This window comes from Echiichthys vipera, assembly GCF_963691815.1.
Source record: "Echiichthys vipera genome assembly, chromosome: 16".
In the NCBI taxonomy this organism is placed as follows: Eukaryota; Metazoa; Chordata; class Actinopteri; order Perciformes; family Trachinidae; genus Echiichthys; species Echiichthys vipera.
Window position 1 is genome coordinate 20564866 of NC_139841.1, and position 24421 is coordinate 20589286.

Sequence of the window (24421 nt, forward strand, 5' to 3'; positions counted from 1 at the left end):
TGACATCAGTGCTTGCAGTGGTATCTCTGTTGCATTCTGCCTCGTGTGCACAGCCGTGCCTACAGCCTCGTGTTGAGAGTCCTGTTGTCTCCACACGCTGCTTCCTTCCTTTGAAAATGAATTTCCCATTGCTTTATTAAACTCAGCTCTCTGTCAGTCACTCTGACATCAACATTGTTCCTCTGTGGGGGTTTTTGGCCTCTGGGAGGAAAGCCCAATAGGACAGAGGACAGTGCAATTTATAATCAAGAGGAAGGCAAGGAAATGGCTCTTCTTGTGTAAGGTAATTGAAAAAGAAAAACGAAAGGATATTGTAGTCATCTCGAGCTTGTCTCATGCTGATATTGCACCTATCAATCATATTTCATAGGGTATGTTCTGTGTGTTCACTGACATTTCTCTTGATTTATCACAGTAATAATACGTACATACTGACTGTATAAATATACAAAAAGAGAAGGTGCATCGGAGAGGGAGCTGTATGTACTGATTTAATGTGATGTGATGTGTGGGGGGGGTATTGAGGGCAGAACACATACATTATACCATATATATATATATATATATATATATATATATATATATATATATATATATATATATATATATAGTATAATGTATATATACACACAATGGAACAAGCTCTAATATAAGCTAGCTAGCATTGCATCCCACCTGCAGTAATGTAAAGAAAAAGTACCGTCACATTTTAAGAATATTGGCATCAACTTGGTACCGAAACATCTCTTCTCATGACGAACCAAAACAACAGTTTTTATGATATTATTTAGCAATTCTGTCACATGTATCTCAGTTCTGGACTGACGGACACGCTACATAATATATGTTAATTGAACAAAAAGCAAAGTGGTCACACAGTGGTGAAGAAGGAACGACTTCACTTCTTCCCCTAACCCAGTGATGCATGAAACACTGCTCACATCAGTCAAAAGGTCTGAGTCCATCAACAAAACCACTGTCATACCGGTTGCAGTAGGTGAGTCAGTTGTTATTCATTTATCATCTCAAAGTGCTTCACCATAATACCAACAGAGGATCTCCACTACTTATATTATCTCAAAAGCAATAAATAAAAGTGTTTTGGTAAAAATGCACATTTACAATTATTGAGATCACATTTTGTCCTCTAGTTTATACTGTTGTAGTAAGGTCATTTCTGTCCTTTCCATTATTTGCCTACAACCCCCAAATTATTTAGTATTTTAAAAGAGGCCTTCTTCCTGATTTTTGTTATTCTGGCTTTAGTAACTGGCAGAGGTGGCAGAGTGCAGCAAAACAAACTTTAGGCTTCAAAATATTCCTTCCAAAAAATATCAAACATGCTTCTGTCACTGCTTTTCTACGCTGGCAATGTAGCAGTTGGCATGAAGATGAATAAGTACTGGCATCTTAACTCACATACTCTAATTTACTAATTTACAACAGTACATACAAATGTGGTCTTGTGCATGGCTGTTCCAAGCAGAGGTCCTATTATCCGTAGCAGAGATAAAAGACAGTCTAACATACCTAGTTTGTGCATGCATGTACATCATTTCAGCTGCAGTGTCTATGTATGTCTATGCGTGTGTGTCTGTCTGAATATAGGCTAGTGTTTGATTTTTCATGTGAATCATTGAGGTTAGGAAAACATGTCTGCAGGCCATGCTGAGGCTAAATAAGCATAAGAATGCCAGAAGTGACTGTCCCCTTCCTTTAAACCCCCCAACAGACACGTCCAGCCAGTATGGCTAGACTGTCCCCACCCCTCCATAACCTCCCCCCTCCTGCTGGGGGCATGCAGACAGACTGTCCCCCCCCCACCCCCCAGGGTAGAGGAAGAGGGGGATGGGGGTTCTGGCTTTGTGTCTACCGGCACGGTAGAGGACTTTGTGTTGCATCCCTACATGCATGCATACACGTATGCAGGAATACATGGACATACAGTACACACACACACACACACACACACACACACACACACACACACACACACACACACACACACACACACACACACACACACACACACACACACACACACACACACACACACACACACACACACACACACACACACACACACACACACACACACACACACACACACACACACACACACACCTTTGCTCTATATATACTGCACATATAATAATGCAGTTTAAGATGACTCGCATTCCAGACAAGTATACAACATCACCATCGAGAGGATGTTTACATTGAATATCAGATGACATTGTAATTAGAAAAAAAATAATTTCCTGGCCAGTGAAAAGATCAGGACCCATTCACACACAAAGAACAGGCCTAAGCAACCCCCCATTAACCTAGACAGATTTATAAGGCCCCACCTACACAAAACCCTGTCCATCCTCCCTACCCCCCTGGGTCTGCGCGCACAAACACATAAACACATAAAAACACACACATGCTGTGGCTAACCTGCTGTAGACTGCATGGGTTTTGTGAACTACAGAAACTGCATGTTGGTTTGATTCTTGCAAACAGCTGTCCAGCATGCAGAGGATGATAGTATTTTATTATATTGTGGAATAAGATGGTGGACCATAAAATATAAACATGGCATTTTTTGTCAACCTGATGGAGAAAATGTTAAGGCTCTATTTTAATACAATAGTCACATGCCCATATTGTCTGTTTTGGAGTACACGAGGGCCTTAACTTTGGAAGATACCAACTTGATTTGTCTAACTCAGACTGTTAAAGCCTCATAATAGCTTGTTCTGAACTTTAAAAAGATAGTCTTCATCTCACATATAGTTGGGATCATGTAATGTAGGAAATGTGTTCATAGTATGCATAGGAGGAATGATTACAGCATCCAATAATTTCTTTAGGTGTATAATGACCATGTGTAGAACTGAAATCATTTACGTTTCAATGCAACCATTTTAATAATGAATGGTTTCAATTTTTCAAAGCTAGAAATTGCCAGAGAAAGCACTAGACACAGCCTCTGAAATTTGAATATGTGTTGGTTTTCTAAGTCATTTCTGAATACCTTTGTATTATGGACAGTTGGTTGGACAAAATAAGCAGTTTGAAAACATCAGCGAGGATATTAGTAAATTGTGATGGGCATTTATCAACATTTTTTGACATTAAATAGACAAAACAACCAGTTAACAATAGCAGTCCTGACCATATGTGTCATAATAAGAAACCAATCCTAAAAGGGTGGACAAACACTGTATGTAGGCATTACACAACAATATCACAAAATGACTTATTCAAGCAACTTGTGCAAAATAAAACACCACTCAAGGAAAGAAGTGTAAACAAGCACAGTCTCTAGGCCATCTGCATTGGCTACCAACAACCACCTACAGCCAACAATGCAAACTCCCTGCTCAAATGGTTTCTTTCTGTCTGTCTGTCTGTCTGTCTAGGCGGCACAGGCTGCAGACAAACCAGGAACACCACATAAAACCAGACCACCTCCATAACATGCAGGTAGTTAAATACACGCATTCAAGCACAAGTAAGCCAGTAGCAAGCAAAGATGGACACACAGCGACAGACAGGGATGATGTTTTGACTTACCTTACTTGACACACCTGTCGTTCCTATCCAGGTGATAGTCATGCCCCACACTGCACTGGCTGTTCGCACGTTGCTAAAAGACCCTAAACCCTAAAATGAGTTTGGGGTGAGGCCTTTTCTTTTCCAGACACTTGACCATTAACAGTTTCACAACGGCGTGACCTACATTTGATTGTTTGACTGTTAAGTTATTAGTGTTTTTACTCAGAGGCGGTCAACTGGCTGCTTCACACCGATAAAGTGTCATACCCTTTTTCACCACCACAAGTGAAATACATGTGCCGGCCGTTACAATCCAGAGGGGCGCTGTTTCACTAAATTGAGGGAACGCCACAACAAAATCAGAAGAAAACAATGATATCTCTTTTTAAAAATGCCAACCGCTGTTAGTTTCTGTAATAAAGTAGTGTTAGTTCATGAGAGAATATACTACATAGGATCTTAGAGATAAAACTGTTTTTATTATTATTATTTCCATTTATCCTATTTTATTTATTCAGTTACTTTCTGTACATCACGGTCAAGTCATGGCAGTGACTCAAGGCCTTCTTCACACAGCCAACAAAGCTAGAACCTTTATTTATTTATTCATTTTCCCGTCCTGTGAGTCAAATGTAAACATACTGCGTTTACAAAGGCAAGCATTACTCATATAAAAAGAAAAAAAGCAAAGTAAGGCCGTATCTTATAAAATAAACGGTAAAATAACACTTGAACCTACAAGTGCTTTTCTTAGAAGCCGCTCACTAAAACAGCTCTCATGTGTTGATGTTTACTGGAGACGATGGTGAAATCTGTAATAGTTTTAATGGAATTATTACCGGGTAGAATCAGGGTCACCGTGTCTGAGGGAAGTCATTATATTACGCCATACCTCTTTCTCAAACACACGCACACACACAAAGCTTCGAGCCGCTTTAGTTGTATTAGCAGGGTTAGGGATTATTGTTGTGAGGGCATACAGGCAGCCATGAGTTTAAAGTGCATGATGTCAAGGAACATGGGCCCACCGTGTGGCTCCGCCCCCCTGGTGAAGCTCTATTCTAATGATTTTTGAATATAATTTATCTTCTTTATTGAAAAAGTTTTCTTTCTGGGTTTTTATAGGAATTGCGGTGATATATACATTAATGTATGCACCGGGCCCGAGTCATTTATAAAACAAAAGGGAAATAATATAAATATGTATCATCAGACAAGCGTTTACTCAGAGACTTTCAATGGTAAGCCACAAATATTGGCTGCTGTATTATCACTGTTTATCATTCTGGGTTATAGTACATGTCAGCTAATACCGCATTAATGTTTAAATATTAGATATTGTCTATTTTTTCTTCTTATTCAGCAATTGAACGCTTTTAATTGTGCCAGAAAAAATATCTCTTTTGTAAGAGTCGACGTGACAGGGAGGAGGTAAACATACATGCTCCATTTCATTCCTGCCTACACTGAGTCACTGCCACTAAATGTGTAGTTTTTTCTCTTATATTCTGAATAAAATTCAAGGTTTTTCACAGCACTATTGAACAGAACAGAAGATGGGGGTTGGATGGCGTGGAAAGTGGGTCTTGTGAATGTAGGTCTTTGAGACAGTGTGTGGGTAAAGCAGGCTTACAGTAGTAATCCTCTTCACAGACACCCATCTGACTAGCAACAGGACGCGGCCCAGACACACATGCACGCACGCACACAAAGATTGTTAGAAGGAAATCTATTTGGTTTTTTCTTGTTTTAGGAAATGCAATAGGTCGTAACAGTCATGGTGACCAATCACATATTCAGGCCAGTCATCTGATATCTAAGATGTCTTCATCTGATATCTAAGATGTCTTTAAAAGAAGGTGGAATCGTCCAGTGTATTTCCCACTATGTGGTCATTTCCTCAGGTGTGGCACTGAATTCTTTGTGTGATTGTTTGATGCATTCCTTTTGTTGCTCTCAGCCATTAAAATGCAGAGGGCTCCTCCAGGATGCTGGACCCTCTGTTGACTTTATTGGTTCCTGAAATTTGTCATTACTGCTTCCTGGCTGTGATGTCATCAGTTGGTTAATGACAGAGAGGAAGAGGGACATTGGTCTGAAAATAGCTCAAAAACAGACCATTTGAGGCGTAATGAGCTTGTGGACAGGGACAATGAGTTATGACTCTGTCACAGTCTGACTCATTTTTTTCTGGGAGGGAGATGCGTCTGCAAACCACAACATAACATCAAAGTCCTTCAGTGACACAAAGTTAATCCAATGTGGACGTTGGAGACAATATTCTTCACCAAAACTAAAACGGGTTTGGAGAAAGAATCCTATTTGGATTATGCACAGCACCAAAAACCCACAGATGAAACATAGACTCAGCAAGAAAAGTTATTTGTATTTTTTTAATTTTATTTTGGCATTTCTTTGTTTTGCATTTATATTAAGCAAAGTGCATCTTATTTTCTTTTTCTCATCAACACATTGCACAATACATAAATAATGATGCATATAAAACGTCTTCATATTTACAATTAATAATATATTTATATATAACATAAAATACATTTTCGCTTCTTACTTTATTTAATTAAATCTTAGTCATTTATTAAACAAGTCCGTCAGAATTTTATACTTTCTTCTTCTTTTAAAACTTTTTTTTCTCTGGTTGATCCTCTGGAACAAAAAAGGAAAAGTGGGTGCAGTCTGTTTGTGAGGGGGCAGAAGAGACGAGGAGGGAGAAGAAGAAGAGGAAAGCTGCTGCTATCGGGTGTTGAAGATAACTTCCAACCAACACGGGCAGCTACTGATGAACTGTCTGGTGTAGCACTGTCCCCAGCCTTTCACAAAGCTTATCTGCACCGTGAAGCCCGTGCGAGGCTGCTGAGTAAACTCGTGGTCGTTCGGCCTCTGCAGGCTGCCGGCTTTGTCATAGTCAAAAGCTTTGATGGAGAATCCGGGGAACACCTTGTGCACTAGCAGCGTGCGCGAGTCCGGGTTGTCCAGTGTGGCCGACTTTATGAAGATGGGGTAGCAGCTGCGGTTGTAGACCCACACCCCGTCTGGCTCACGCGTCAGCTGGATGCCATAGCCGATCTTGGCCCGCACCATTTGCACCAGCTGGGACTTGTTGTCGGAGCAGAGCTGGCCCAGGCAGAAGCCGTTCCCCTGAGGTAGATCATAGAAGATGTCCAGAGAGGGCTCCTGGACTGAGTAGAGGCGCCCGACACGTGTCTTCTCCTCCCAGTATGCCACCACGCACCAATGGGCCCGATCGCCAGACTCCTGCAACGCCAGGGAATCTAAAGGAAACACAGAGAGAGAAGGATATGGTTAGACCTGCGTGAAGCTGCACAGTAAAGACATGATGGCACTGAAACATTGCATAATAAAACACAAAGATCAAGAAGTAAAGAAATAAGAAGAGAGAAGGAAAGGATGATGAGGCTTTCATATAAAAAGCAAAAGCCACTTCTTCACAACGTCTTCCTTATGCCTGTTTTGGGAATCAGAGAATTTCCTTTAGTCAAGTGCCAAAACTAAACTGTCATCCTCAATTTCTGCCACACAGGAAAACCATGTTGGAATTCCTGGACTTCAGACAAGAGAAGCAACTCAGAGACGCTGGCAGGCAAGTGTCCACACGCAGTACAATATTTGTCTAAGCATTAAATGCTTATCTTCTGTCTGGCTCGCTGTATTTTTGTAGCGGCGTGGCCAACAATGTAGTGACGTCAACCCAATCATCTGTCTACAGCAACAAGCTTCACCCTGCTGGAGGAAATTATAAACTAAATCTATGAATTCATGCTCAAATATGCAGGGCCGCAGCGACGGAATGACTCTCGCATAAACACATAAACCATTCCCCGTCTATGGTGAAGCACATGGTGTTTAGCTGACGAGCAAGGCAGCCCGTTAACTCTCAGGCCCTGGTGTCTGAATCGTTGACAAGCTAGGCCTCTCCAGTCTAAAGTTTCCCCTGAGCGTAAAAGAAGTGTAGCGTTGGCCATGCTCCAGTTTCCAAACCCCCGCCTCCACCTCCTCCCTCTGCCATCTCCCTTTAGTGTGCCTCCTGCGCCGTCCCTCTCCCCCTTCATATCTCTATTGCACAGAAAACTGGCTTCCAGCTACTCCCAGCTAGAAAAGTGGGAGCCAGTCAGGCGCAAGGGAAATAAAGGGAGACAGAGAGAGTGCGAGAGGAAAGAAAGAGGGGGCGGGGTGGGGAAGAGAAGGAATGCTTTCCACATATTTTGACTGTTACTTTTGCAACTTTGCTTCCTCTCCTGATTTTTTTTCAAGCATCTCTTGTGCTTTCAGGGTCGTCACCGACTTGAACTCCTATCAACTGCTCGGCAATGTCTTACACCCCCTCTCTTCTCTCTCTCTCTCACACACACACACACACACACACACACACACTCAAATACAGTAGCGATGAAAGACACATTCAAAGGTTAAGAAAGCTTGAAGAGGGGAAAAGTGAGGGAAAAAATTAACAGAGCCCCTCTCAGAGCCATTTCAGTCGCCCCCGTCCTTCCCAGCCCCCCCTCCCGTTTCATCTGGCAGTGGCTGTGAATGTAACCGGTAATTTGGAAGGTCCCGTCTGAGACAAACTGCAATGTTAATGCGGCAGGATCTCTTTCGGCCTGTGCGGACTCACTGCGGCCTGTCATTAGCCTTCATTAGGCGCAGGGAGAAGGAGGAGGGAAAAAAAGAGAAGAAAATACAACACTGGGAAAAGAGAGACAGAAAGAAAGGGGGGGGGGGGCTGAAAGCATGCCTTCCATAAAACAAGAGGGGCTGTGTTCTTTGAAGTTGGTCAGAGCCGAGCCTCGGGGAGTTTATCGTAAATCCATCCTCATGGGGTGCTGGAGGAAACTAAGTACCCAGATATCTACCTTTAGACTAAATGGAGGGTAAAAAAAGCATTTATCTTTGAGATACGAGACAGAAAGTGTCTTTTGTGTCTGATGTCAGACTCTGAGTCTCCGATCCAGGCTGAGCTTTGCTCTAGAGATCTGTTTTACATGTACGTACAGGAACAGCCGCAGATGATAAGGAGAAGGATGCTTTGGACTTTCTTAACAGCTGACAGAGGGCCTGCTGGTGGAGCTCACCTGTGGGGCCCTGTGTGTGTGTTTGTTATTGCTGGGAGAGACAGGGCCTGGCGTCAGAGGTCATTAGAGAGGCTGCCTGTCTGAGCCTGTCATTGCAGCCTGAAAACACCCTGCTATTCAGGACTACACTAACTGCCCCACTTCCCCTCCCTCTCCGCCTCTCCTCTCCTCTCCTCTCCTCTCTTCTCTTCTCAGAAACTCTGGCTGGTATCAAGTGAGAACCACAGAGGAGAGAAAAGCGAGGGAGGGATAAAAGCAAAGAGTTGAGGAGAGACAGATAAACAACAGAGGGAAACATGAAGGGCAACACAAAGGCTCAGCCAGTAAAGCAAAGTGTCAAAGTTGCAATACCACAATGTAGAAATAGTAAAATTCCCTAAGTTGCCAGAGACGGAAAGACAATAAGAATGGTTTAAGGGAGATATCTTGTCCCAAGTATGGATCAAGCTCCAAAAGACACTGGATCCTATACTTCCCACAATGCAACTCAATAGCCTCTTTCGATAAGACCGCCCTGACTGAGAATTTCCACATCTTTAAACTCCTAGCCACTGATTTGTAACACAGGCTCTCTATCTTATAGACTTGAAATCCAAATTGAGACAACCATGATGACATATCTGTTATATCAGACTTCTCTTCAAGAGACACAGAGGGCTAAATAAATATGTTTTCGCCAAGTACAAATAAAAGTAAAAGAATAAAATAGCACAGCGACAGTTACATAAGAAACAGACTGAAAGCTAATTTGAGAGAGACAAATAACACAAAAATAAATAACATTCTGTCAAGCTCAAACAACTCACAGGTAAACAAAACCAAACTTTTTTTCTGTCCAATAAATGAGCAGAGTGAAAGCCAGATAGACTCCTCCATCTGTGGGGCGCAGCCTTGTGAAGACGATGTTCACAGCTTGTTCTGACAGCAGATGAGCTTATACCTCATGAGTAATGCTGCCAAACACACACAGGCACATATATATATATATATATATATATATATATATATAAACACACACACACACTAATGTGAGTGGCCCTGTATCGACACACCTTGTTCCAAAGCCAAGGCTCATTTAACTAAATTTTAATTTTTAACACATCGTGTGTTTGGGTGTGTTTGCGTGTAAGGTGTCTGCCAGTCACACTCCTCATGTTACGGTCTGACACTATTTCAGATGCTTCTCACATAGGTGTGTGTGTCAGACGGTGTCGTCAGAGTGTCTGCACAGAGTCTGTCTGTCCTTGGAGTGGTGTGTTTCCGTCAGCTCCAGCCCCTGAACACTTACAGAGCTTGTCTGTACATCTGTCTGCATGACTGTCTACTTTCTGGACGTCTGCCTATCAAAGCATTAGTCCGTTTATCTGTCTGCCGCCCCCACCTGCTCGTCTGCTCTGCGGCCTTTCAGCCTGTGTATCTTGGGCTTCTCCTCGCTAGAGATAAGCGGGCTAGCTGGCAGCCCAAGGCCATCTGTCACCCCGGCCCTTTATGCTCTGCTCCAGTCAGATGTCTGCTACTAGTCGTCCCAATTCCTGTCTGGTTTGTCCCATGGGGCCCCATCCCAAAAAAAAAAAGACTTTCCCTGCTGGTCCACTGTGATGCAAAATGAGATCTAAAGTGTTGATGGATCATTGCTGAAAGATACTGGAGCAGATTGGTGTGCTTAATGTGATAAAAATGATCCGTTAAGAGCAATTTTTTTTTATTTTTTACATTTTTTATGTAAGTTATTGCAACAAGCAGCTGGTGAGTGTGGATGTTAATGTGGACGTTAGCCATTAGCAACACTATGCAGACAAAATCACCATACTGCCCTCATGTTTTCGAGGTATTTAATGGATGATCAGCTTATGGTCTGCGAGTTGGGGTGGGAGTGTGTGTGTGTGTGTGTGGGGGGGGGGGGGGGCACTGTAAATATCTGTGATTGAATAAACCCCCTGTGCAATGCAAAATATTTAAACCACAGCACAGGGAGGTAACATTCGGCAAACAGACACACACTGCTAGCTCCCCTGTGGATTGTAATGGTCCATGGTCTTAAAGAGTGGACGCCACGCTAGCTGAGACAATTGGACTTGGTTGAAGGGAGGAGGGATGGCTAGGGGGGGCAGGGGGCGGGGGTCGAGGCGACAGACTGGGTGCTTCTCTCAGGGCCAGTCTAGAAAGGTTAATCATTATCCCTGTCTGACTCCACACACGCGCATGCACGCACACGCACGCATGCACACACGCACACACCCGGTCGCTACAATTTTTAACCTTCACTCCTGGTCACAAAACTATCAACATCGGTAAATACTGAGGAGGCTCCTGAGAACTGTCTCGTATCGATTCCTGAGCGACCTGTGTGTGTTTGAGTTTGTGTGTGTGTGTGTTTGTGCCTCGCTCGCCTCAGACACGTAATGACCCTGTCGTCATCAGACACACACAGCGGCTGAGGAGAGGAATGGGGAAGACACGAAGGAAACAGCTCCAGGGGGAAGGAAGGACTCTTCATGGTGCCTTATTTTCTAAGTCAACACCCTCTCTTGAGCCGGGGAAAGTCTATTCCAAAGGTCAAGGGTCACCCTGGAGGCATTCCTTTTGTTCTCTCTGCCACGCCGTATATATGTTCAGCCCTGAGTGTGTGTGTTTCTGCCTGTGCAATTCTCTCTCTCACTCCGTGGTCACAAAACTATTTGGTCTCATTGATTTTTGAGTTAATACCAGTCTTCAAGAGTCTTCAACTGAGGGGTTGTTGCCTGTTGTGTTCTCTTAATTTGTTCTTATTCAATGACGACCCGTTCAGAAAGGGAAAGGTCAGCTGTTGTTGTCTCACGTCAGTGCAACACCACAGCTTCGTACATTTAAGTCTTTGGTTGGTTGTTTTTTTGTTTTGTTTTTTTACTGTTGAAATGTAAATGAGCCAATCTGCTCTTAAAATGACTGTGGTTGGCTCTGTGTCATGCAGAAGCGCATGCAACCTGTAACAAAAAAACGGCTAAATTATGTCATTTATCAGCTGGATTGCACATACAAGAGTACTAAAAGAGTACTTGTCAAAACCTACACTACCTGCCATATAAATCAACTGCCAATGATTGGGAATTCAGGTGCTTATTAGCGGTTAATGTAGCCTCTAACTGCATCCCTCAAGCACAGATGAGGAGCAGGCTGAGTGGCAGCAAAGCTCACTTCTTTCTATCTCCAAAAGTATGTAAAAAGTGTACCAAGTTGATCTTATTCACCGACTCTGAAGAAGAAATTAGACATTGTTAAGCCCTAGTAGGTCGATAAACAGACAGACTGTCAGAGTAGCCGACACAGGAAGCGCCTCTTTAGGGTGGCAGGTTACGTAAGATGTAAAGTCCTTCCTCCCCTACTTCAGGAAACCTAAATAAGCCCTGATGGCAGGAAAACCACACAGGGGAGTGGTACAGTTTCGCTATCTACAGATCTGACTCGTTGCAGAAACACAGATAGAGAGAATGAGTTGCAGACACGCCATCTCTAACACGAACCACCCGGGCCACGGCCGGGAGTAGATAAGGAGAAGAAATGGCGCATGTTTTCCTAAAGCCTCCATCTACAGTATAATTTCCTCTGAGTGGAAGTTTCTGCTATAATTACATGATCCACATATCTTGATGCTGCTCGGGCTCAGTGTTTATCTCAGTTTGAGATAAAACACAGCAACGTTTCATAATTAAATGGGCTGCATCTTCTATGGATTATCATAAGACTACAATGAAGGACATTTTTTTTCAATGAAGGACATTTTTATTCCTCTGTAACACCTCCTGCTTACTCCTGCCGAGTTATTATTCCAACACTTCATCATGCTGACCCTCACACTCACGATCCCCTGCAGCCCAGCTTTCCTAGGGTGACAGGACAAATAAACGCTAGGCTAGTTGGAGACAAGGTGCCAGGCAGGCTATAATGATGTCATCAGCTAACTTTTGCAAGCGCACAAGTCAGGGGGATCACTTGCTACGGACAGATGGATAGACAAGACGAACAATCGCGCATTCTGTTGTGGCGCTTAACCACCGTGAGAACTAAAAAATACAAACCCCGCAAACAGATAGGCAGACAACCAGTAGAGCCAGTTGTGTGTGTGCGGTCTGAGCTTTTGTTGTGTTGTTGCTCTGTTATTAATAATTAGGCACCACTGTATGTCTGTGAATGTGTGGGTGTGTGTGTGTGTGTGTGTTTGTGTGGTTTTGCCAGCACTGTGGTCTGTGATAGAGATGTGGCTACTGACAGGGCTGAGTATGTCGCTGAGAGAAAGACACACACGCACCCCTCCAGTACACAAAAGACAAACCGACTACATGAATGAGCAGGAGGGAGGGTGGAGACAGCAGTACTGAGCGTCACACTAGAAATTTGACACACACACACACACACACACACACACACACACACACACATTTACAGGAATGTTTCTCCACTTATTTCCATTTCCGTCTTTATCCTGCTATAGGGGGGGTTCTCTCCCTCCTTTCCTCTTTCACCTTCACACGCACACAAATACACACTCAGTCTCTCTTTCATATCTACATACACTGAGGTAATGTCAAAATCCACTTCCACAGAGTGACTGTAAACCAAAACAATGTTCATCTTGTTCTGGGCTTCCCTCCAGCTCGGGCCCGGAGCCAAATCTGCATAACTGGCTAATGCTAAGGTAGGCTTGTGTTTTCAACCGTAAATGCTGTCTTGAAGCTACGCTGACAACGACGCAGCATGAAGCATCTCAATCCGAAAAATCTTAAACACAAACAAGCTAGGTTAACTTTCCTCTCTCCTCTCCTATCTCTCTCCGTCTCTCCATCCTCCACTGTCTCTGCGTGCTGTTTTTTCGATTTGTGCAGCATAATGACACAGGGTGGGGAACAGAGGACAGCCAAAACCAAAATTAAGTCCCTTGCCAAGAGGCGGCTTGGCTGCCGCACAAGGAGAGGAAGTGGGGAGTAATGAGAGATCCTGGCCCCGGCACGGAGCGGCCCGGCTCTGCTCTGCTCAACTCGCTGGCTGAACACACAGCCTCCAAATTACAGAGAACAGAGCAGAGCTGCCGGCCATCTCTCCCTCCACCCAAAGCCGCCATCTTCTCTCCCTGCTTCATTCCTTCCTCTCGCTGTTCAAGCAAAAGGAAAATCAAGATTAAGGAGATTTAATATTTCTCCTAAACTAGTTTCTGTTGCAAGCCTAGCAGGCTTCATATACCTTTTTTATCTTTGTAGCAACAAATGCACAATTTCTTTCTTTCTTCTTTGTTTTAATCCTTCCTCCTTTCTGGTTGGTGCACTCCAGTGTTTGTTTTCTGTCAAGAGGAGGCCTCGACTGCCTCCCTGTCCGCTCCTCTTTTCCTCAAAGACATGAGGTCATATCCTGTGCTGCCCTTTCCTTTAACTGCTAACCCAAACAAGGCAGGAATGCCGAAAGAGAGGGAGAAAGAGAGAGAGAGAGAGAGAGAGAGAGAGAGAGAGAGAGAGAGAGAGAGAGAGAGGGAGACTAAAGGCGCTTTGTTTCTGACTTGATTGCTGGAAGTAAGCTTCTTATAAAGGTGGTGTCTTAGGTATAATATTGGTGATGTATGATATAAAGCTCACTCCCTGTAAAAAAAAAAAAAAAAGCCCATAAAAAACGAATCCAAAAACAACACACAGCCCATCTCTCCCACTGCGTTTGCACCAAAAATGGGGCCGTTTCTCCAGGGCCTTCTACATGACAGCAGAACTAGTTTGATTTAATGAGCCGAGGTGCCATGACTAAATTTAATCTCTGTCAGAGCCCCTGATGAAGGTTATACCTCCAGCCGATTCACTGGATGACTAATTGACTGACTGAAGGGCTGGCTGGCCGACTGTCTGTCGAGCGAGGTGACTGGCTGGTGGTATAAGAATACAACTCGGCCTAAATTTAACCTGCAGTGGGAGGAAGCGCCTGTGTGACAGTCGGCCGTGCGCCAGGGCTCGCACCAGGTCATTCTATCTGCCCGTCTGTGTGTATGTGTGAAAATGCGCCTGTGTGTGCGTACATGTCATCGCAGCCTGACTGGATCCTCTTACACACAGGCACTCCGGGTCAGTCCCCGATGGCACCAGCAGGCCCGCCACCAACACACACACACAGCCATACTGATGTACACATCCAATAAGAGGAACAAACACTGTAAAGAAGGGCATGCAAAAACTATAATCCTGTTTAATTACTCTTTGATCAGGATGTGGCAGACTCAATTCAAAATGGTGTCAATTTTAGACCACACTATTTGATAATGTTCTTGTATGGCGGCTTGTTATTACACAACATTTAAAACGTGAGCACATTTGGATTTGTAGCTGTCAAAAATCGACAAAGTATTGGTACCAAAATTCACGCATCGTAGCAGCACTATAGTTAATTTATTTACACACACACACACACACACACACACACACACACACACACACACACACACACACACACACACACACACACACACACACACACACACACACACACACACACACACACACACACACACACACACACACACACACACACACACACACACACACACACTTTTTCCCACAGCTCAAAACCTCTCATTAAGCTCACAGAGGTCTTTTACTGAAGACAACTTGTTCCAGACTTCTAGGCTACACAGACGCCACCAGAGTTGCTCATACACCATCTAGTCTCTAACAAGTTTAAATATTACTTAACACTCCTCAGATTCGTAACCAACAATCCAGCGCCTTCTTAACCCTGACCCGATCTCCCGTTTCTAAATCTCTCTCTCTCTCTCTCTCTTCAGTTCCTGGGTGAACTTAAACCTCTGAGCTAAGCCCTCACGCTAGCTCAAACCAAGATCAGCACCCTGACTCCCGGCTCCAGGCCTCAAGCCATCGACCTCCCCCTCTCCTACTCCTCTTCCCCCCACTCTTCCCTCCTCTCTGCTCTGTTCCAAGCTGATGACGTGAGCCAGCGAGAGGAGCTTTGGAGCTGGTAGCCTGGCAGGCAGCCTAGTTTGCATTTGCGCTTGTCGCTGTCGCAGCTCACTTAACTCCTTCCAGCCTGGATGGTCTTGGCTTCTTTCAAGATGGATACACAAGGAGAATAAAAAAAGGAAAGACGGCAGAGGAGGATGTTATCTCTTAACCTCATCAGCTCTGTCTGAAGTGGGTTTTGTGGATGAATGAGGATCTCTTTTGGGTTAGGTTTTTCGCTTGACAGCCTGGCAACAGCTGCTTTACCATTCCACTCTATTTTTTCTAAATGTCCACAAGCACTTAATTATTCTACTATAATGCAAAAAAACAAAAAACAGTAACAGCACAACTCTAGCCGACTTCAAGTCGTTGCCACCCTCCTCTCTCTTCCTTCTTCCTCTCTGTAAATATGTCTGGAGAAGAACATAAAAAGGGCAGAGTGAGTGAATTAGAAGGTCAGCAGCGGGCCTCTGGGAGAGCCATGTTTCTTTTGTCAGAGCCCCAGAGGGAGGGAGCAACGGAGGGAAGCGGAGGGAGTATGGAGGGGGGGGGGGGGAATCAAGGAAGAAACGGAACAGCCTTTTTTTCTTGGCTTGCCAGGGAAATCATGAGGGCAGAGCGCTTCTGCCATCCCACCCTGGCCTTTCTACCTCTACTGCTTTTACTGAGGAGGCCCATTCACTGGAGCACTGGCCGCCGCTGCCATGTCATCCTCGACAGGAAGGAAAACAGGGGAGGACGAAGTGTACGCCTCGAATGAAGGAGGGAAGGAGTGAGGGAGGGACCGTGGGGCCGTCTGTTAGCACTCCAGATCTAGAGTTTCACAGTGTGAACTGGGTCTAAAATGTGTCTTTAGTTAATGCACACAGGGAGGACTTTAGTGTCTGTCTGAAGGTGTGGAGGAGAGGAGAGACTGATTTTTAGTTCCTCTGTTCTTGTAAGCACTGCTCCAATCACTTCCCCCATCTAAGGACGGACACGGACACACACACACACACACACACACACACACACACACACACACACACACACACACACACACACACACACACACACACACACACTCAAGCTAACCTCCCTACCACCAAACAAAGGAGGGGAGAAAATGGGCAGCGAACACCAACTGACATAAAACAGGCTTTAAAGGCCCAGTAATGAGAACCATCTGAGGCAAAGGAAAGCAGAGAACAGCACAGAGAAATCTCAGGCAGTAGAGAGCAAACTTTCTCTCTCTCTCTCTCTCTCTTTCTCGTGAACACCATCTTATTCTGTAGCCTGCAGACAGGGCGCTGGGTAAGGAAGCCAACGCTGCCAATGGGGATTATGGGAGAAAAGCTGAGGAAGCCCGAAACACGTCCTGCATGAGAGATGGAAGAAAGAAAGGCGCCTGTGTCTCGCTCTTATCCACACACAGAGCCCAGAGGAGAGTTAACTGTCCACAAAGACATCCCCTGTACGTACAAACACACCCAAACAAACACTCGCATGTCAGTCGAAAGCCTCTTTTTTTTTTTTGCTGCTATTTTTTCCCAGAATACTGCACGCACAGAGCACATTCTTCTCCAAACAACGGTTCGGCGTGTTTGTCTTCCATTACAACATAACACAGAAAGAGAGAAGAAGGAAGAGGAGAAGATAGGAGCGTTGTTCAAAGAGCCAAGAGGGAGGAATTTATGTGGATGTGGGAGAAATACACCACCCTCCTTCACTGGCTTTTTTTTTTATTGCAGAGGGGAAGCAGGGGCCCCCACAATCACTACTTCATCATCACAAGTATGGAGAAGAGCTGAGTGTGTGTGTGTGTGTGTGTGTGTGTGTGTGTGTGTGTGTGTGTGTGTGTGTGTGTGTGTGTGTGTGTGTGTGTGTGTGTGTGTGAGCGTGTTGAGAGGAAAGCACAGGAGGAGGAAAAGAAAACAGGAGAGGAGGAAAATAATACGATTTTTTTTTAAAGAGATGGTAGAAAAGATGGAGATAGATCCATTGGTAGGAATATTTACCTGAAAGCCCCACAGGGGCTGAGTATGTCGTTCCCCCAGTATCACTGGATGATGGTCCAGAGTCTGGAGAATCTAATGGAGAGAGAGAGGGAGACGCTGAATTAGCACTGTGTGTGTTCCTATGTATGAGTGTGTGTGTGTGTGAGAGAGAGAGAAAGAGAGAGAGAGAGCGGAGAAGGCAAAGCAGCAGCTGTGGGACCGTCAATCATTCCAGTGAAATCAATGCCTAATGAAGACGCTGACGACGAAACACACACACACACACACACACACACACACACACACACACACACACACACACACACACACACACACACACACACACACACACACACACACACACACACACACACACACACACACACACACACACACACACACACACACACACACACACAGAGGAGTTTCTTACACCCCTGATAATCCCCCATAATCCACTGCTTCAGGAGGTATGTAAGCTCTGCATCTCTGCACAGGCGAGCTGCTGATCTAGAAGGAGCTGTACTCTTCCTGCTAACGACTGAGACGAGGGTTCGGGCTGGAGGCGTCTGATCCCTGCTCAATAATCAACAGTGTTTGTGGTCTCTTAATAGAGGTCCAAACTCCTCTGATCTCTTAATATAATTCCTGCTTCTGCTTTTCTCTCTAAGGGCAGAGACATATATGCTTTAATACCAGCACCTAAAGTGTATCAGAAATGTTTCTACATCAAGTTATATATGTATTTGTGGCTGACAGAGCTTAGAAAGGCCTTGAAAACTAACAAGGCAGACAAGAAAAGAAAAAAGTACTTGTTCTCTCTCACTCTGCCTCTCTTAACATTTGAATGCTTAACTCCCACTAAGACTTGTAATGTAGAACAGTTTCAACATGACAAATGAATGGAGCTTTAACAAAAAACAGTGTGTGTGTGTGTGTGTGTGTGTGTGTGTGTGTGTGTGTGTGTGTGTGTGTGTGTGTGTGTGTGTGTGTGTGTGTGTGTGTTGAGCCGAGCAGCACACCACTGGGAGCAAGCTAGCTCTGCTGCAGAGCTGCTGCTGGTAGCTTTGGTATTCACTAATGATACATTCCTCTTGCTGCACGTCAACACCGTCTGCACTACACCTTCTATCCATTGAACCACGGTGTATGGTGGTGACCGCCGCCACTCAGTTCATGCACGAATCTGCATGCTCTAATCTGAAGTGTTTTGTGAGAACTATAATGGATGAAAACTGAAGAGTTATTAATCCACATATGGCGAAGAGGAAGAGGATGGTATTTCTGTTGAATAATTCCACTCTCAAGCTAACAGATCGTCTCATTGGTCTCCTGTTTGAACGGGCAGAGCTGCAGTAGCTTTTAAGTAATAAAGAGACAGCGACCAGAACGGTTTCACTGTTAGCCCTCCTCCCTGCCATCCTGCCCCATCCGGACGCGGCCCATGCTGCTTGTGGTCACAGTAACTAGATGCACGGGCATAGCCCGAGCCTGCCTTACTTTCATTGGCTGCCAGCAGCCTTTGCCCTGGTCTCCCGGGCAACAGTTCACAGTTGACCACAGGGCTGAGGGGGCATCAGAGAGAAAGAGCTAAACAGTGTGTGATTTATATTCCCCAGAGCTGAAACAAGGTAGCGTTTTTACGTCTCGGCTGCTTTCATACTGGCCGCCGCTGCTGGAGCGGACAGGCACCCTGACACATATAACCCCACTTCCTGCTCACTGGAATAATAAAACCATCATCATAAAATATCTCTTCCGCTTCATGCAGATTTTTACAACGTCTCACTGCCTTCTGAAAGTTATCTATGCAGATTTTCTGAATGTCATGATGATTTAACTCAGCCTATTATAGAGAAAATACAGAGAAGAGTGGAGAAAATTGTAATAGCCTCCAGTAATGAGAAGGAGTTGATGATTGACAGCTTCCCGGGGCCACTTGGGGGAAAAAACCCTGTCTTTCTGCATGATAAGCTCATCTGTCCTCTGTGTGTGTGTGTGTGTGTGTCTGCACCCTCCAGCCTGCTCCATTGTCCTATTAATATATGTTGTCATTCACCCTCCTTCTCCAACAGACAAACAGACACAGACAGACAGACAGACAGACAGACAGACAGACGGACAGAGTCTCCTTTGATCAACCACAACTGCAGCTGCACTGACTGAATGAGGAAACGGCATGACAGGTGACCCAGAACCTGCTGCACTTTCTCACTTAATTACTTACAAAAGTATGACTTTACAAAAAGGCATATTTAAACTTTTTAGAAAAATACTTGGGAGACACTCAATATTCCCCTCGTCTTGTTCTGTGGCAACATTTCATTCCCACACAGTCAAACCAATTCACGTTTCTGCAGTTAGCTCAGAGAGGGGGAACTGGGTGGTTAAAGGGGTTGTATAATCATTTCCTTTGTCTGCATCCAGCTTGCATTTCCTATTTACCTTCTTGTTTCCTTTCATCACTGGAATGTTTCATACAAAGACGCCACGCTAGCTCTACTCTGAGACAGACGCCACATCGGGAGGAGGTTGAGTATGAAGTGGATTTCACTGTTTATCAATTTAGATCAATTCTGCTTGTATTCAAGGCTCTGGAAATGCTTTTCAGGTAAAACAATATCACACAAGCCTGGTAAATAAAGACAGGGGGAGGGGGGTGAAGAACCACAGCTGCAGCTGCAATGACTTCCTATTGTTTCCACTCACTGAAAGCCACTTTCTCCTTCTTCTGACTAACTGGCTGACGGGTCATTGTTCAACTCTGAGCTTTTTCCTGCACTGACAGAAGGCAAGTATGAGGTAAGTGATTAAAGAAGCAAGACCATTAAAAACTGTATACTGCACTTTATTTTATGTCTCTGTCACCCTCTCATCTCTTCCTCCCCGACTTTGCGCTATTCTGGTTGTAGCCTGGGATCTAACACACTTCAAAAACTGAGTTAATAGGCGATGACATAATAACCCGATGCCACTTTCCAGCTCTGGGGAATAGGATAACAACCACAGCCGCATGTGGAGTCTGGCACAGGTGGAGGGAGAAAACAATAAAGCAAGACTGAAGCTTGTTAAGGAGGGGGAAACTGTTTGGGGGAAAAAATGGCACATGCACACACCCTCTGCCGATCCCTAAAAACAAGAGATGCAGGACCAGTGACACACACAGAGGTCCAAAACCTTAATCTGTTGATGAATTCAGGTGTTAAAGGCAAGTTGGCTCCACAGACGCTGCTGACTGCTGCGATTCACAATATATAGATAGACACACAAACAAACACCCATCAGACACACACACACACACACACACACACACACACACACACACACACACACACACACACACACACACACACACACACACACACACACACACACACACACACACACACACACACACACACACACACACACACACACACACACAGCCCCTGGTTACATGCCAGTCAGTGTATAGCTGGTATCTCAACTTTGTGCTGCCTTGCCCTGGCTGCCAGCCATGCTAGAACTGCCCAGCCAGCCAGGCGTGCCACTCCACTGCTATCATAAATCACAACATAACATGGAGCTGTTTCCTGCACACACACGCACATGCACACACACAGGGGGGGGGAGTGTGTAAAACCATATGCGTATGTAATGTCAGACAACACATTAACATTCATGAATACAAGATGGCCTTTAAAATGTGCATGTTTTGCAGGAAATGAGAGAAGAGATGCATCTATGTATGCGTGCATTAAGCTCACCTGGTGGTTTAAGATAGTCCATGGGATAGCGCGAATATGGGGGAGGAGGAGACTCTGCATGGAGTGAAAAAAAAGAAGCAGAGCATGAGAAAAAAACAAGGGAGGGATCTAAACTTTATGATAAGAGTTGTCATTCTTCTGGGAAAAGGTTTTGTGTCTGTCAGCTCAGCCTGGAGAGGCAGGCAGGGAGGCCGGCCGGGCGGCTATTGCCTTTCATTGGCAGGCAGATAAACAGGGGGCCGCCTGGCGCCAGGAGGGCCACTATCAGCGTCTAGGACAAACTGAGATACGGGCCTCTTTTGGCCCGGGACGCCAAGCAAGCGCGCGCACACACACACGCGCACACACATACACACACACACACACACACAGCCCCTGGAAACTTCACCGTGGAAAGACTGTAAAGCCCTGGATGAGTCGCTTTGCACTTTGGAAATGCCAATTGTGAAATGTTTAAATACCAGACGGTTGTTTGTTTAAAAAAGCGGGGCTTTGATGAAGTTGAAAATATCCTGATTAAGGTGGAATAAAGTCGGGATGAAGCCTAATTAATAAATAATGACATTTAGCATTTAAATCGACAAACCCTATAATAATAATACTAATAATAATAATAATAATAATAATAATAACACCATTAATACATTAATGGATGGAAAAAAAGACATGTAATGTGACTATCTTAATGTAATCTGTCAAATTCAAGTTTGATGACACCGTCCTGTCTCAAAGATGAACAGGACCACTTGGCACGCGTTCCACATCGGTCAACTTTGACATTATGGAAACTGAAGACAACCGTGCCAACAGAGGTGATGTCATCTGAATTAGGCTAATTATCCCTCTAAGATTCTGGTAATTCTTTGACATAATGACACGGTGTCTGAAAGTGTGCTTCATTTAAAAGGAGGCCCGACCACCAGAGAATTAAACGCAATTTCAGAACTTTTGTTGGGAGGGAGGTTGTTATTATTATTATTAAAAAAAAAAAAAAAAAGCTCACCGAGTTCACAAAGTCTGCTCATGTGGTGCGGGTTGCAGCAAACGAGCTCTGGGTTGATTTTCCCGTAGGATTCACAGCAAGACAGCCTCTTCAGCTCCGAGGAATGCCTGAGGTCCGGCCACCTGAACACTTTGTAGAGCAGCATGGGGAGAGAGTAAGACTGTTGACCCACTTTGGCGTCCACTTTGCTGGGCAGGAGCAAGCAGGGGCTTCGGACACCCCCCTTGGACTCCACCGCCTGCAAAAGCACCTCTAATTGTTTCTCTTTGATCTTTTTCAGTATCGAGTGGGTCAACGCCTTCAGTTCAGCCTCCGACCCGGCGTTGGACTTGGCCACCTTTGTCGTTTTGCCCATGCAGCAGCCCCCGGAGCCATGCGTCCCTCTATCCGCCTCCCCGTCGCCCTCCACGGGCGCACGGCTCCTCCAGAGTCGCCGGACGAGCCCCGATCGTTTGGTCCTAAACATGCGGGACGAAAAGAGGGTTCCCCGGCTAAAAAACGAGCATGGTGTCCGCAAATCATGAAGATTCCGGGATCCGAGTCCAGGCAATGACAAGCAGCCTGAGAAAATACGGTGGAAAAACTGGGAGCTGGATAAGCAGAGGAAATCTGTAGCATACGCCAGTCTCTGTTGCCTTCTCCTGCAGACTTGATCACCGAAAAGCAGTCGAGTTTCCCCGGACAGTCAGCTTTTCCTCCGGGGATAAATAAACATCACTTCACAGGCAAATAAAACCAGCCTATTAAAAAATGAATCTCTCAGATCATACACCTCTGCTACAGCACAGCAGCATGTAGCCTGAGCGGCTTCTATTCACTTGGTGATGTGCAGCCTATAGCGCTGTGAACTGACCCCCTTTAAAACGCACTCAGTGCTGACTCCCCGGCATCAAAAACAATGTCAAAACATCTTTTTTTATCTATGCGCATTGGCTGTGGTTGAAATCAGACAAACTGGGGCCTAATTGAACCTAAACGCGATCACAATTATCCCATGAAAACCGAAGCTCGCCACCGTGTCTTCAAGAGCATTAATCCACAAAATCCTTGATCCGACTGCACAGAGTAGGGCTCTCCAGCAGGCTCGCGGAGGCTTTTTTTATCCGTTATCGTCTAAATATGCCACTCGTCTGCAGAGGATGTGGTCTGCTGGCAAGAATGAGCCTCGTCCAAAGAGCCAGGGAGCAAATCCAGAACTGATTCTCTCGCCCGAGTTGAGTTGAAAAGCCCCGAGAGAAAGCGAGAGAGAAGGACCCTCGGGTTACGTCCACGCACCCGAGCCTCGCAACCTATTTTAGAAGTCGAATCCTTGCTTTAATATGAAATAATCCAACCTCGTCTATCACACACGAAGTTTCCGTGTCTGAGTGTGGAAGAAAGCGAGCCGACGAGTGATCTCGAGGGGGGTGGAAGGCTCTCTGTCTGTAAATGAGGCGGATGGTTTGGGTGCCCTTGCTCCGTCTCCAGTCTCCAGTGCGCATTGACGCGCCCGGTCACGTGTGTGTCTAGACACCCTGTCGCTTAAAAGAAATGTGATTGTGTTGCGCAAACAACAGATCAAGTAGAGCCCACAGCGCGCGCGCACACACACACACACACAGGCACGAACACACACACACACAAACAAACACAAAAAGGAGTAGGAAAGTTAACATTTACCCAGAATAAAAGTTGACAAAGTGTAACGTTGACTATATGAGGAAGAGGCTGTGGAAACTAACGCAGTTGGACCAAAAGAGACAAACTCTTAAGTCATTCCTGTTAAACTAATGAATATTACATAAGTGGTGAAACTGAGGAAGAGAAATACGCGTGGCCTACATTATTAAATCTCCTTTTTTCATGCGTGTGCTTGATTCAACGAGTTTCTATGACGTGAATGAATGAAAATGACAAAACTTTCCAGATTTGCAGCTTTTTGAGTGTTATTGTTATTGTTTGATCCCTCTGTTGTTTTGGACCTTTGATCAGTGTTTTATTAGCAATATATTCATATAAAGAAAGCATATATATGCTAAAGTTTTGTATTAAAGGAGCTGGAAATCAATGTGCCCAAATAAAATGTAGCCCATATATG

The 24421-nt window shown here is 44.8% G+C and overlaps 1 protein-coding gene across 1 annotated transcript; it reads right to left on the reverse strand.

The window, feature by feature from the left end:
* Window positions 1-5969: 5969 nt before the first annotated feature.
* smad7 (SMAD family member 7) lies at window positions 5970-23745 on the reverse strand. The gene is made up of 4 exons (XM_083929333.1): window positions 22345-23745; window positions 21342-21395; window positions 17617-17688; window positions 5970-6836 (listed from the first exon to the last, which is right to left on the reverse strand). The coding sequence occupies exons 1-4, from the start codon at window positions 22808-22810 to the stop codon at window positions 6298-6300; spliced, it is 1131 nt and encodes a 376-aa protein (XP_083785459.1). The 5' UTR covers window positions 22811-23745; the 3' UTR covers window positions 5970-6297.
* Window positions 23746-24421: the final 676 nt, after the last annotated feature.

Coding starts and splice junctions, on each gene's coding strand:
- smad7 (XM_083929333.1), bottom strand. CDS start 22,810: ATGTTTAGGACCAAACGATCGGGGCTCGTCCGGCGACTCTGGAGGAGC. Junction 17,689..21,341: donor GGACTATCTTAAACCACCAG/GTGAGCTTAATG, acceptor TCTCTCCATTAG/ATTCTCCAGACTCTGGACCA. Junction 6,837..17,616: donor AGCCCCTGTGGGGCTTTCAG/GTAAATATTCCT, acceptor TGTTTCCTTTAG/ATTCCCTGGCGTTGCAGGAG.